The following is a 12142-nucleotide window of genomic DNA, read 5'->3' as shown; positions in this document are numbered from 1 at the left end:
AAAAAAATGTAATTTTTATTTTAGTCAATTAAATAATGTTGAAATTTTTTTAAATTCTTTTCATGTATTGAAAAATGTGTAAACAACGACAATTTTTAGATACAAAAATTTTATAGTATTATGTCTGTTTATTGTACATTTCAAATTTATATTATGTAAATCGCCTAAAACTTGCAATACAATTTGAAACAACTCTATAGTTAATTTAACTTACGAGTTGATCTTTTATAAAATGATAATAATATTGCATATTCTTTTAATTGTGATATATGTTTATAAATATATTATGTAGCATAATTGTACTTATACAAAGTATCATCAATTACATGGACATTTATTTATCTATTCTACTAAAATTTAATATGATTGATGATGGAAAATATTTTTATTGAATGTATTATTATGAAATACATTAATTATTGTTTGATAGATTATTATCAAAGTAATGTATTCGTTATGGATTCTTCTCCCTATAAAATAAGAAAAAAAAAAGTTAGGAAGCATTATTATTGATTGGTATTAATGTTATTCCTCATGACAACTTAAAGATTTGTCAGTAGTCAAAACAACAAAATTTTAATTAAATTAATATAATAAATAGAACATACATGACAACTTAACTACTGAACGAGATAGATTATACGATCTCCAAGCGGCTGTTCTTTCGACTGGCTGTCAACATATCCAATAATTTTCTTTTCAGTATTGATGAAAAGTTTCGTTTCCGAAGTCATCATAATGCTGTTCTCTGTAGGTAGTAAATAATTGGGTATCAACCTTGGTCCCAAAACGGGATCCTTGTATCGCCATAGACTTATTTTGTTGGATGCTGGTCAACCAAAAAAGTAATGTGGGTATGAATTAATTATGTTATTATCCAATCACAATATTTTATGGATTAGTTTGGATATGATAGTGTGTAATTAGTTGATGTTCATTAAGAGTTATTAAATATTTAAAAAGAACAGTAATCTCTCGGTATAAGACTTTATTTACTTAAAATCACAACTATGCCCTGGTTCCACGCTCGCAAGTAGATATTTTTCACACCCACCAGGATTGATAACTAAGGGAATCTTTGCTTTCAAATACTCCCATCAACTAAAAGGTATTAGAGTCGAACTAATTTCACCATTTAAATTCCATATGATTGGCCAAGGGTGTTTCCATCAAATAAGACCAAAATATAGTTTAATGTATAAAAACATATTTTAAATTACCTAATTAGAAAGTGTATAAAAATTAAATTCTCAATAAATATTGCTAAAAATAATTCTTTTTAAAATAATTTATTTACATGAATAATAAAATTGAGTCCCTAAAAGATTTTGAATGATTTGGTCTTTTGTAAATTTATTGAATTTTTTTTCAGTTTTTTAATGATCTAGACGTTACCGCTCTTCCACAAACTACTAATAAGATACCAAATAAATCATACAGTATTTTTGAAAAATTTTTAATACTGAAGAATGGACAAGGTATAATAATTGTATTTACGCCGATAATATTTAGGTAATATAATATTTTTTAACACTAAATATTCAGAAATATTTTAAATTTAAAGTTTTTCGATAATAAAAGTAAGAAAAAATGTTTTACTTGGTATTTAAAATTTCAAATGTTATTGAAGATTATATTAATAATAGCACGTATGCCTTAAATCTCTTAATGGGTGGTTGACCTAATAGTTTTCCTCTGTAATGGACATCAACATAATAATATAAATGTAGTAATAGTCCACTTACTCAGTTTTAGATCTATTTTTTTCAGTCTCTTGATCAACTTTTCAACGGTGTCGCCATCGTATACGGCAAGTTCCCGTTGAAAAAACGCCTTTTGCGGCTGTGGATTGACGACGAGAAGATTCAACGACACATCTGGCGGTAAAAATGTAATGTACGGTTCTCCCGGACAACATTCGTTACGTATATTTTCAGGTGCTTCGTTACTGTCGGAGTATTTGATGTCAAAATGTTCCAACTGAAAACGACAAAAATCATGATATTTTATTGCGGGGCGGGCGAAAAGCGTATAAAATAATATGAAATACTAACATCCAAAGTGTTTTCCAAATAGGCTCTGTTCACTTCAAGAACGCGCTTTTCGTCAAAATCTAATTTGATGTTGAAAGCGGAATCACCCACCTTGATCAATTTTTCTTTCACCATTTGTGCGAACGGCATTGCTCGTTTCATGTATTTTTTCAGCGAATCTTTTTTACCCAGAGCAGACGAAATAGCCTTATTGTCTGGTAAGATATTACCATTTTCCTGCGCACACAAATCCGTTGTCTCAAATAAAACTTATCTTATTATATACAAATATACAATAACAATAAATAAAGGCATGCGGTCCCCCTTCCACCATTAGTAGTAGGTATCTTTACATGTATTTTACTAAATACTATAATATAGCAACATTAGTAAAGTACTAAAGTCTGTGTACTTAATTTATAAGGAAAAATGGCACTTATAATGTAGCTATTAAACATACGTGTAAAAATTCCATATTTTTAAATGACAATTACTACGATTACACATTTTTGGTTTCTATTTTCCCCTCCCCTTTCGGCCCTCCCTCGTTGATACATAAATATGCTCGGCATCTAACGTTGAAAATTAATTTTTGAGTTGTATACTGAACTGTCTGAACCGTTACCAATATAGTATGTTACTACACTATTACGTAATATGAATTCATGTATGGATAAACTAAATTCTTTGTTTAATTAAAACAACTACTTTTCGAAGTTCCATTAGAATAATTAACAACAAAGCGTTTAAGAGTGCTAACAAACTTATGTTCAACATAACTAATTTTGTGTTTTTTTGTAGAGTGAATTATCTGCGTTTCTATGTTATTACGTTTAAGCGAGCTATGAGTATTTGTGGAAAATAAAGTAACAAAAAAATGCTCATTAGTAGTTTAAAAATTAAAATACCGTAAAAATAGACGTACAAACACGAATATCAATTTCAACTATAGATTTAATTAAAGATCAATTCGATCTAATATTCACAGCTATTAATACAAAACTGGTTCAGTGAATCACAAATTTTCAGTGTTATGTGTTGTACGTTTTAAATCAAGGACAACACACGAGTATGTGACGTCTTCTTAAAAGGAGGATTATAAATTATCTTTATTTTGTATCATAACATAATAGTCTTTTTTCCATCGTACCGATTAAACTTATAATGCAATACGTTTCTGAAAACAGATCTCAATTTCTAATTAAGTGTACATAAGAAAAACTTTCCCAATTTTTACTTAAAAACATTTCTATTTTTATCTTAAGATCTTAACATTTCAGAAATTTAGAATGTTAACACAAATAGTAAATAAATAAATAAATGTGCAAGACATTCTAAAGAAAAATGTATAGAGACTTTAAAGCAATCAGAATTTTAATCTGATAAGACATAAAAAATTTATAATTTAAAAAAACATTACATTGGCCAACAGTTACATGTGTGCAATGTGCATGGAACCAACACATCATGATAGTTCTACATACACACTAATTATTGCATTGTTCACAAAAACACAAGACCTGTATAGTTGTATGTAATCACTAAAAAAACTGCCAATACAATGAACTCATTGACCCTTAACAACAGACCTTTTGCAATTATCTTAAAAAGGAAAACTAAACTATGATGAAGAGACTTTCCCCTACAAATACATAATTTTTACATACGAAATAAAGCTGTTTCATTGTTTCCAATATGGTTGTTTGCCATGGGGGAAATGTTTTTGCAACCCACGCTATGGCTTTTGTCGGTTTTTCCACCACTTTGGTTTTGGATGGATTCTTTTTAGCTCCAATATTCAAAATATTTTTTTGTTGCAGTCTAAAAGAGTGAGCTGCTTCCATCAAGTATTCGCCGCTTTGAAGTAGCTTATAATCAACTTCATCGGCTTGTGGCCAACTTGCTTTGACAACACTACCATTCTATTAAATTAAAATGTATTAGTATAATTCTTATCATTGAAAAAAAAAAAAAATAAATTTTGTTGAATAATTACGTTTCCTAATAGCTGGTAAACATGTTCAGAGACATGTGGACAAATTGGAGCCAACAAAATAGTTTGAACTTTAATGAAATGGAATATCAGATCTTTGTGCATACATTCACCTCCAAGTTCTGGATTGCCACAAAGTTCACGATACCTATCACGAGCGGCTTGTAATTCAAAGAAACCAGTTCTCAAAGCTTCTTTGAATAAAAGTTTTTCATAATTTTCACCAGTTTGTTGAATTTTAAGATTTATTTCACTGAAAAAAATTATTTATCATGAGTAACTTATTTTAATAAAATTGAATACATAAAAAGTAAGACTTTTAATTACCTCATAAAAACAGTATCTGTAAACGAATCAGTAGGTCCATTTCTAAGCGTGGCCTCGGAAGCTAGTATTTCTTTAACCCATTCAATAAACGTATATAATCTTAAAATACCTATAAAAATGATAAATCTTTATTAAATGTAAAACAGGAATTTAATACTTATTCAAAACATTAAAAATTAAATACCTGCGTCAGCCATATTTTCAACAAAATTTGCGTCTTCAATTGCATCTCCAGCATCGGCTAAACAAAATCTCATGCCATCAGCACTAAACTTATTGACCGCTTCTTCCAATGTCATAAAATTTCCATCCGATTTAGACATCTGAAATAAATAGAACAAAAATTATTATCAACATTTAAAAATATAAAATAATCAATTTACCTTAGCTGAATTTAATAATAAATGTCCATTTGCTCTTATACTCTTTGGCCAAAGATCTGGCCGTTTTGCCCAAATTGCACAATGGTTATATATAAAGAATGTTAAATGATTCTGAATTAAATCTTTACCAGAACATCGCAAGTCTACTGGATACCAGTATTCAAATTCATTTTTCATAACATCCAAGTATTTTTTATTAATTTTACATTGTTTAGGATAACTTTTATTATCCAAAAATATATAATCCCAAACTTCTGGAGTCATCTCTTCTGGCCTAAAGTGCAAATATCATTGTCTAATTAATTAAAAAAAAAAAAGTACAACATTTTGTAAATTTAGAATTTGTTATTCAAACAACAAATAATACATTTTTCCTTGATTATTGACAATTAACATTTAACATTAATCTGATATTAATTATCTACATTGACTTACTTGATATTGTAACTATTTCCATTTTCTCCTTTGAACGTTCCTTCTTGTAGAAAATGAGCAACAGTATAATATGCCATATAAATAGTAGAATCAGATAGAGACTCAATTAACCAATATTCATCCCATGGCAATTTTGTTCCTTTTATAGTTAAATATTTTGTATAATTATTTTGATAAATGGAATTCAAATAAAATATTAAATATGATTTCATTACCTAATCCGTAAGTTCTAGAACAGGCATATTCATGTAACCAGTTTAAACACGACATAAAGTTTTTTCTAACTTCTTCATGGTAAGTATTCATATTCTTTAATGCTAACTCTGCAGCTGCTTTCCACTCTGATTCACCATAATCTAAATACCATTGATCACATAAGGCAATAACGCATTCATCGCCTGATCTATAAATCAGTTATTTAAAAAATATATTTCTGAAATCATAAAATCAAAATTTTTAATGTACCTAGACATTATGGTTTTTTCGGGTTCATAATAAGTAACAGCTTCTTTGGAGTCTATAAGTTTTTTTTGTAAAGCTTTTTTAACATCTTGAACTTTTTGTCCTTTGAATTCACCAACAATAAGTATCTGAAATTTAAAATTAATATAAATAACAAACATCCTAAAAATTTAACTCAATTAAAACTAACTCCTTCATAGAATGCTTTTAAGTAAACTTTCTCTTTTGCTATTTGTAATTTGTCTTTATCATTTTGACTTTGTATTTTTAATTCATTATACACTGTTACAGCACATAAGTTTCCAAAGTCTGGGATTTCAATAATAGGTATCTAAAAGAAATTATTCATTGATATTATATTATTACACATTTTATAGATCTAATGTAATAAAAATATTTATTGATCTTATTTAAAATCTAACAACAATTACTTACAGGTTCAAATGGAAGAACCATTTCATCAGTAATATAATATTTTTCACGGAATGCTGGTTTCTTTTTTAAATCAGTTAAAGCTGCATAATCATCTGGTGAATCAGAAGGAACACTTGTAACGACTCCGGTGCCTTTATCAGGCTTAATCGATAACATTGGTAAGGTATATATAATGTCATTAAAACTAAGTGGTGCATTTAACTTTGCACCTAAAATATCCTAAAATATAGATAAATGATTCGATTATGTATTAAAATATAAATGGTTAATTGTTAAAAATTACTTGTCCTTTCAATTTGGTGATTATTTCATATTCTCCATTTTTTTCTGTAAATCCTTGATATGACATGTTCTTTGCAGCTCTTTCACTACAAACGAAAATGCTTTCATCTTTTAATTTAAAAGCAATATATTCCAAGTCCGGGTGTACCCAACAATTGGTTTGACCATACATTGTTTCTGGTCGTAATGTAGCAGCAACTAAAAATACTGGTTTATTTTTTAAAGACCTGAACAGTTAATTTGTAAATTTAACATATATAGTTAATACATCATATAATATTAATAATATATTAATACTTCTTAGTGAATTTTAGTTTTTCAGGATAGGGTTGAACTAATTTCATTTTAACTAAAGTATATTCTTGAGGACCAACGCCTTCACCTTTAGATCTGTCATGATCCATGCATGGTTGATTATCTTTTGGTGAAAAAACAGTGTATCGTTTTCCAAATTTAATTTTATTATTATCACGAAGGCGTAAAAATTGCCAACGAACAAAACTATCAAAAAATGGATTCTCATTCGTAGTAATAAATGTTCTGCGCCAATCAACCTAAATATCAAAATAAATATTCAGTAAGATTATGGAAATAGTACAAAAATTTGATTTAATATGCTTACATGAATACCAATACTTTTAAGATCATTGACAGCTAATGGAGGAAAATAATTTAACCATGTTAAAGGATCTTCAAAACTTCGTATTTGTTCATCATCTTCAAAACCCAAACTTTTCATGATTTGCCATTGATATTTTGCTTTACTGCCTTTTGCAATTGCTTTACTCTATACAAAAATTCCCATCAGTCAGATGTAGAAGTTTTATTCATATTTAATTGTTTGTTATATTAACCTTTTTGCCTTTACTCTTGTCTTTGATGATATCTGTATTTATTTCAACTTCTATTTCTTCGTCATCTGAATCTGGGAAGTGTGGAGGACAACCAAATGTTTGAATCTCCCATTTTAATTTATCTGCACATGCTTTGATAGGCATACCCGTGCAATGGAAACCAAATGGAAACAAGACTTGTTTACCTTTTAAACGTTGATATCTAACTGCAAACTAAAAACAAGACATTTGACATTAATTTTATGTTTTTTTCTCATTATGAGGACACAGAAAAAATCATACCTCGCATTTTGAAAGGGAAAATGTGTGTCCCAAATGAAGTCTACCATTCATGTATGGAAAAGGAAATGTAGCCAAATATTTTTCATCATCATTCCTCTTGGTATTCTTAGACGGTGGTGCATTGATTTCATGTATCTTCTGTTCATGCCATTGACGTTGGATCTCTTTTTCAATCTGTCGCAGATACTCTACTTTAACAGTACCTTTGCGGGTTTCGGTCTACAACATTTACAAAACGTCTAGTTACAAAAACGAAAAAAAGTTCAATAATTGCATAATAAAAACATACCATGATTGATTAGACAAACGTTGTAAGTTCTATATTATAGGAGTAGAAAACTTGCTGGTTGCACAAGTTTCAATAATTTTCAAATTGATATTGTTTTAATAATCGAATTTACACAGTCAAAGTCTGTACGAGTGTACGTCTCGCGAGTAAACGACGTCAGAAACACGGGACGTCCCGCTAACATGCACGTTGTCAAGTACAAACGCTCAGAATTTGATAGTCTGATATAAACGTGATAATTGATAATGATAACACAATCGATTAGTGATAAGCTGATGACAATAGTCAACCATAGGATAAATTTAATAATGATTTCAACGCAAGCAGACAATGAAAAGTATTAACAAAAATAAATAAAATACATTTTAACAATACATTTATCCGTGGACTGTGATGGGTAGACGTCTTGTCGTCTGATCTCATGTTAAGAGTTTCTTTCACGGTTGTAATTAATTCTAACTACAAGTTATAGCCGTGGTTTAATTTAAGTTTTAAAAATAAAAATCATTGTCTACCATTAAATGTTTTGAGGACACAGAATGTAAACCTCATAGTTGTATTAAATGTTAATACTGTAACTTATACAGCCTTAGGAATTTTTATTAGTTTTCTATTGGAAATTCTTTGTCCAACTGACAGTTCAGTAAAAATGATCGATAATAGTTGAATTGAACTCGGATTTCGGAGGTTCGAATTTACCAATACTATTTACGTAAAATTAGGGATATTTTTTTGTTATGAGTAAACTCAGGCCAGAAATGGGCCACTGTGCTACTGTTCTACAAGACAGTTGGCTGCATTCCTCAATTTTGTAATATACTACTTGATTTTTTTTAAACAATTTTTAATTAATGAGCAAAAAAAAAAGGTATTTTTTTTTTATATTGTACCTATGGGTGCCTCCTTATTGAGAATAGTAGGCCGATATCCTCCCAGTCCCGGCATGTGTAAACTAATTATTATTTTTTAGAGAATACTTTTTCCTACTCGATCGTTAGTATTGTACATCATAAATTAATATTGTAAAATAAATATGAATATGTTACGGGGCTGTAAGTATTCGTATAAATGCTTGATTTATGAAACGTATAATATTTTACTTAATTGGTAATATGTTCAGGCAGATTGCTCAAAAAAATTTTATAAGCCTAATATTTATCAAGGTAATAAATTATAAATCAACTTTTTATAATTATCTTTAATTTTAAATACTTACAAATTTACAAATAATCGATGAAATATAAATAAAAAAAGCATTAAATGCATACATATACTCGAAATTCAAAACAAAAAAAAATATATGTTAATAGGTGGTACTGATGGTATAATATTATACATATTTATATACCATTGGTAATTGAATATTGGCGCCTGAAGGGTCGTAAATAAGCATATTAACAAGGATATGAATAAAATATTAGTTAAAAATTATTATGATAATTAGTATTTATTTTTTTCCAAATAATACTGTTAATAATCACATTTTATTGAAATATCGACATAAATAATAATAATAATAATATTTCAACTGTTAGAGGTTTAACTAGATTAATGAGACTTATGAGACTGTCACCAATGTTCATCGATATTTAAAACATTAATATAACAATAACATGTAATTATTTTATTTTCAATTTTTTTTTCCTAGAAATTGGGACTAATACTCAGTTCAATTTATACGTACGTTTTAAAATATTATATTAATTATAACAGTCGAGTGTTACTGCTGGGTAGCTATTCCTTTCACGATTTCACTGCCAACTGTAATTTTCAGCTCATATGATTATTGTAGCACTATTACAGATTGTATATATTCGAATAAATGTTAAAAAAAAAAAAAATTATAATTATTAACATATTTAATAAATTTTATGAACGTATAGTGCAAATACGCTATTCCTTGTATTTTTGACGCATATATTATATGTACACCTATTCATATTTATAATATTATATATAGTTAATATTAATTTATAAATACATTATAATATAGCAAATTGTTTTATTTGAAAGACCACATACATTTTTAATTTCATATATTCTGAAGCAGCATATATTTTTACAAGAACTTTGATTTTTAAAAATTAAATTTTAAACGCGTATAACCATTAAAAATATCAAAAAATGTAGATGGATATAGAGTGATATAGAAGTATACTCAACAAAATATTGGTCAGGTACTAGGTTTATTTAAATTTGAACAAACGCTGTTAATAAATTACATTTTCAATTTCATACATCAAAATTCTCGAAAAATACTTTAAAATAAATAAGTCCGAAAGGTAATACGTTTATATAAAGGTACCTACTGAAGAGGATTAAATATTCGCACTCTTAGACATTAGTACTCCATATTAATAAAGGTACTTGTGTATAAAAATAGTAAATACATCTTAAGAATATTATCAAGAAACATATACCTTTCACCATAATTATGTGTAATTAAGAAAAATAACATATAAATAATTTTAAGTTATACGCTTCTTTTCATTAATATGTACAAGAGTGAGTGTATTTATCTTCAATTAAGTAGATAGGTAATCTTAATTTATACTTATTTAAAAAAAAATGAAAATATCAGTTTAAGCCATGTAATCATCTGATATATAGTTATGAAGTGATAGAACTGAAAGATGAATTAGTTTGCAGTGTCAAAATTGGTGACCCAATTCCAAAATGTCAATTAATTTCCTCGATTTGATTCTATATACAGTTGAGACGTATAGTTAAATAGATAGGTAATCATAGTTAAAATAACTTTTGAATAACGAGCCAAGACTTATGATATCGAATAACTTAATAGCAGTAATCAGTTAAAATGTAATACCTATATCGTGTATTATATAGACGTCTAGTTTTCGTATTGTTGGGTATTCGTAACCGATTGCAGTGTACGGTGTAATCTAATTGGTAATTTGGGGTAAACGCCATTAATAATTGTAATTGATAATAATGAAATTATAATAATACTGTATATTACAGCCTATAGGTAATATACCTATTTTAAACAATTATAAAATAATAACTAATAAGATGGGAATGCAATTTTTTAGATTTTGAGCGGATTGATGAATGTATTATATAGAAATATAACTTTCTTATGTCTATTATAATTTTTTAAGAAAAGTGAAAATGATTTAATCTTCAACTTTAAAGTATTTTGGGTAAAATATTCGGGAAAAACAGAAATATTTGCAAGCATTATTAAAAGTTTTCGAAAAAATATTGTATTTGTTATAGTTTAGAAATGAATAATTTTAGAGATTTAAATTTAGACTTAATATTAATATTATAGTTTTTATTGTTTAACTATGAAAATTAATAATAAAATAGTGATTATGCTTGATTTTTTTTCCAGTGTCTTCCCAATCTAAAGAATCACGTCCCATCGCTGGTGTAATTGGAAATTGTTTTGGATATCATGAATATAATAATATAACCAATTATATAGTCCAATTATTTTACAAAATTAATTACAATTTTCTTGGTATTTTTATTTACATGTCATCAATTACGTTCCCTGATTTAATGTTAATATTTTTAGGTACAGCTATAATAGTACTTAAAGTTTATCCATTTTGACATAATATTCTGAAAATAAATACAAATAATACAGTTTTTTAAATTTTTATAATATCAAGCAATATTTTTGTAATTATCATTTTCATCATTATTTATGATCCAAGTGCAAAAAAGTTCATGGCAGATAAAAAAAACAAATTAATTCAGAGGATCTAACTCCCTCGGCCAACGACGAAATGCTCATGTATTAAGGATACATAGAAATATAAACATAATTGGTGGAAGCACCTCCCTGACGAATTGGCACTATAGTAGTGCTAGTAGCTACTACTACTATCTTGTCTAAACCATTTATAAATATAATAAATTATAATTGATACAACTTATCAATAAATTACTCACAAATTATATATTTTGGCTATTTTGCTCTAGAGTATAAAGTTCTTTATGAAATATATGCTGACATCAAAAACTGGTTTTATTTTTTTCCAGTTATTTAAAATATACTTGGGATTTTTTACTTTGGCTTTCCCCCACCCCAAGTATCAACTAGAAACCATAATTTGAAAATCAAATCGTTTTGAGCTTTAAAGTGATGACAGACATATAAAAATAAAAAACATACCTCATTGTAAAATTAATGTATTCATTACTTTGTTTAAAATTTAAAATATATTTATTAATTTATAATACAATGATTATTTTACTCACGAATCACGATCCTGAATTTCTGTATACACCAGGTGTACCTATGACGTATTGACGAACTAAATTTATTTTTATTGAATTATCGTAATTCATAATAATAATAAATAATAATACATTCATATAATTCGAAATAGCCA

General features: G+C 27.4%; 1 protein-coding gene across 1 annotated transcript; it reads right to left on the bottom strand.

The window, feature by feature from the left end:
- Positions 1-366: 366 nt before the first annotated feature.
- On the bottom strand, positions 367-7966 carry LOC112601650 (leucine--tRNA ligase, cytoplasmic). Its single transcript, XM_025349370.1, has 20 exons — positions 7776-7966; positions 7487-7705; positions 7205-7417; positions 6973-7137; positions 6648-6904; positions 6352-6577; positions 6069-6287; positions 5824-5964; positions 5637-5761; positions 5387-5574; positions 5172-5310; positions 4737-5010; positions 4538-4676; positions 4354-4462; positions 4030-4279; positions 3701-3955; positions 2055-2270; positions 1746-1980; positions 609-829; positions 367-470 (listed from the first exon to the last, which is right to left on the bottom strand). Exons 1-19 carry the CDS (start codon positions 7776-7778, stop codon positions 621-623), a joined length of 3582 nt encoding a protein of 1193 aa, XP_025205155.1. The 5' UTR covers positions 7779-7966; the 3' UTR covers positions 367-470; positions 609-620.
- Between the last annotated feature and the right edge of the window lie 4176 nt (positions 7967-12142).

Source organism: Melanaphis sacchari, unplaced genomic scaffold (genome assembly GCF_002803265.2).
Source record: "Melanaphis sacchari strain LSU unplaced genomic scaffold, SCAv2.0 Contig7_pilon_pilon, whole genome shotgun sequence".
NCBI classification, from domain to species: Eukaryota; Metazoa; Arthropoda; class Insecta; order Hemiptera; family Aphididae; genus Melanaphis; species Melanaphis sacchari.
The sequence above is the reverse complement of the archived record's forward strand: the minus strand, read 5'-3'. Positions and strand labels throughout refer to the sequence as shown.

Coding starts and splice junctions, on each gene's coding strand:
- LOC112601650 (XM_025349370.1), bottom strand. Junction 6,905..6,972: donor TTAAAAGTATTGGTATTCAT/GTAAGCATATTA, acceptor TTTGATATTTAG/GTTGATTGGCGCAGAACATT. Junction 5,762..5,823: donor TAAAAGCATTCTATGAAGGA/GTTAGTTTTAAT, acceptor TTTAAATTTCAG/ATACTTATTGTTGGTGAATT.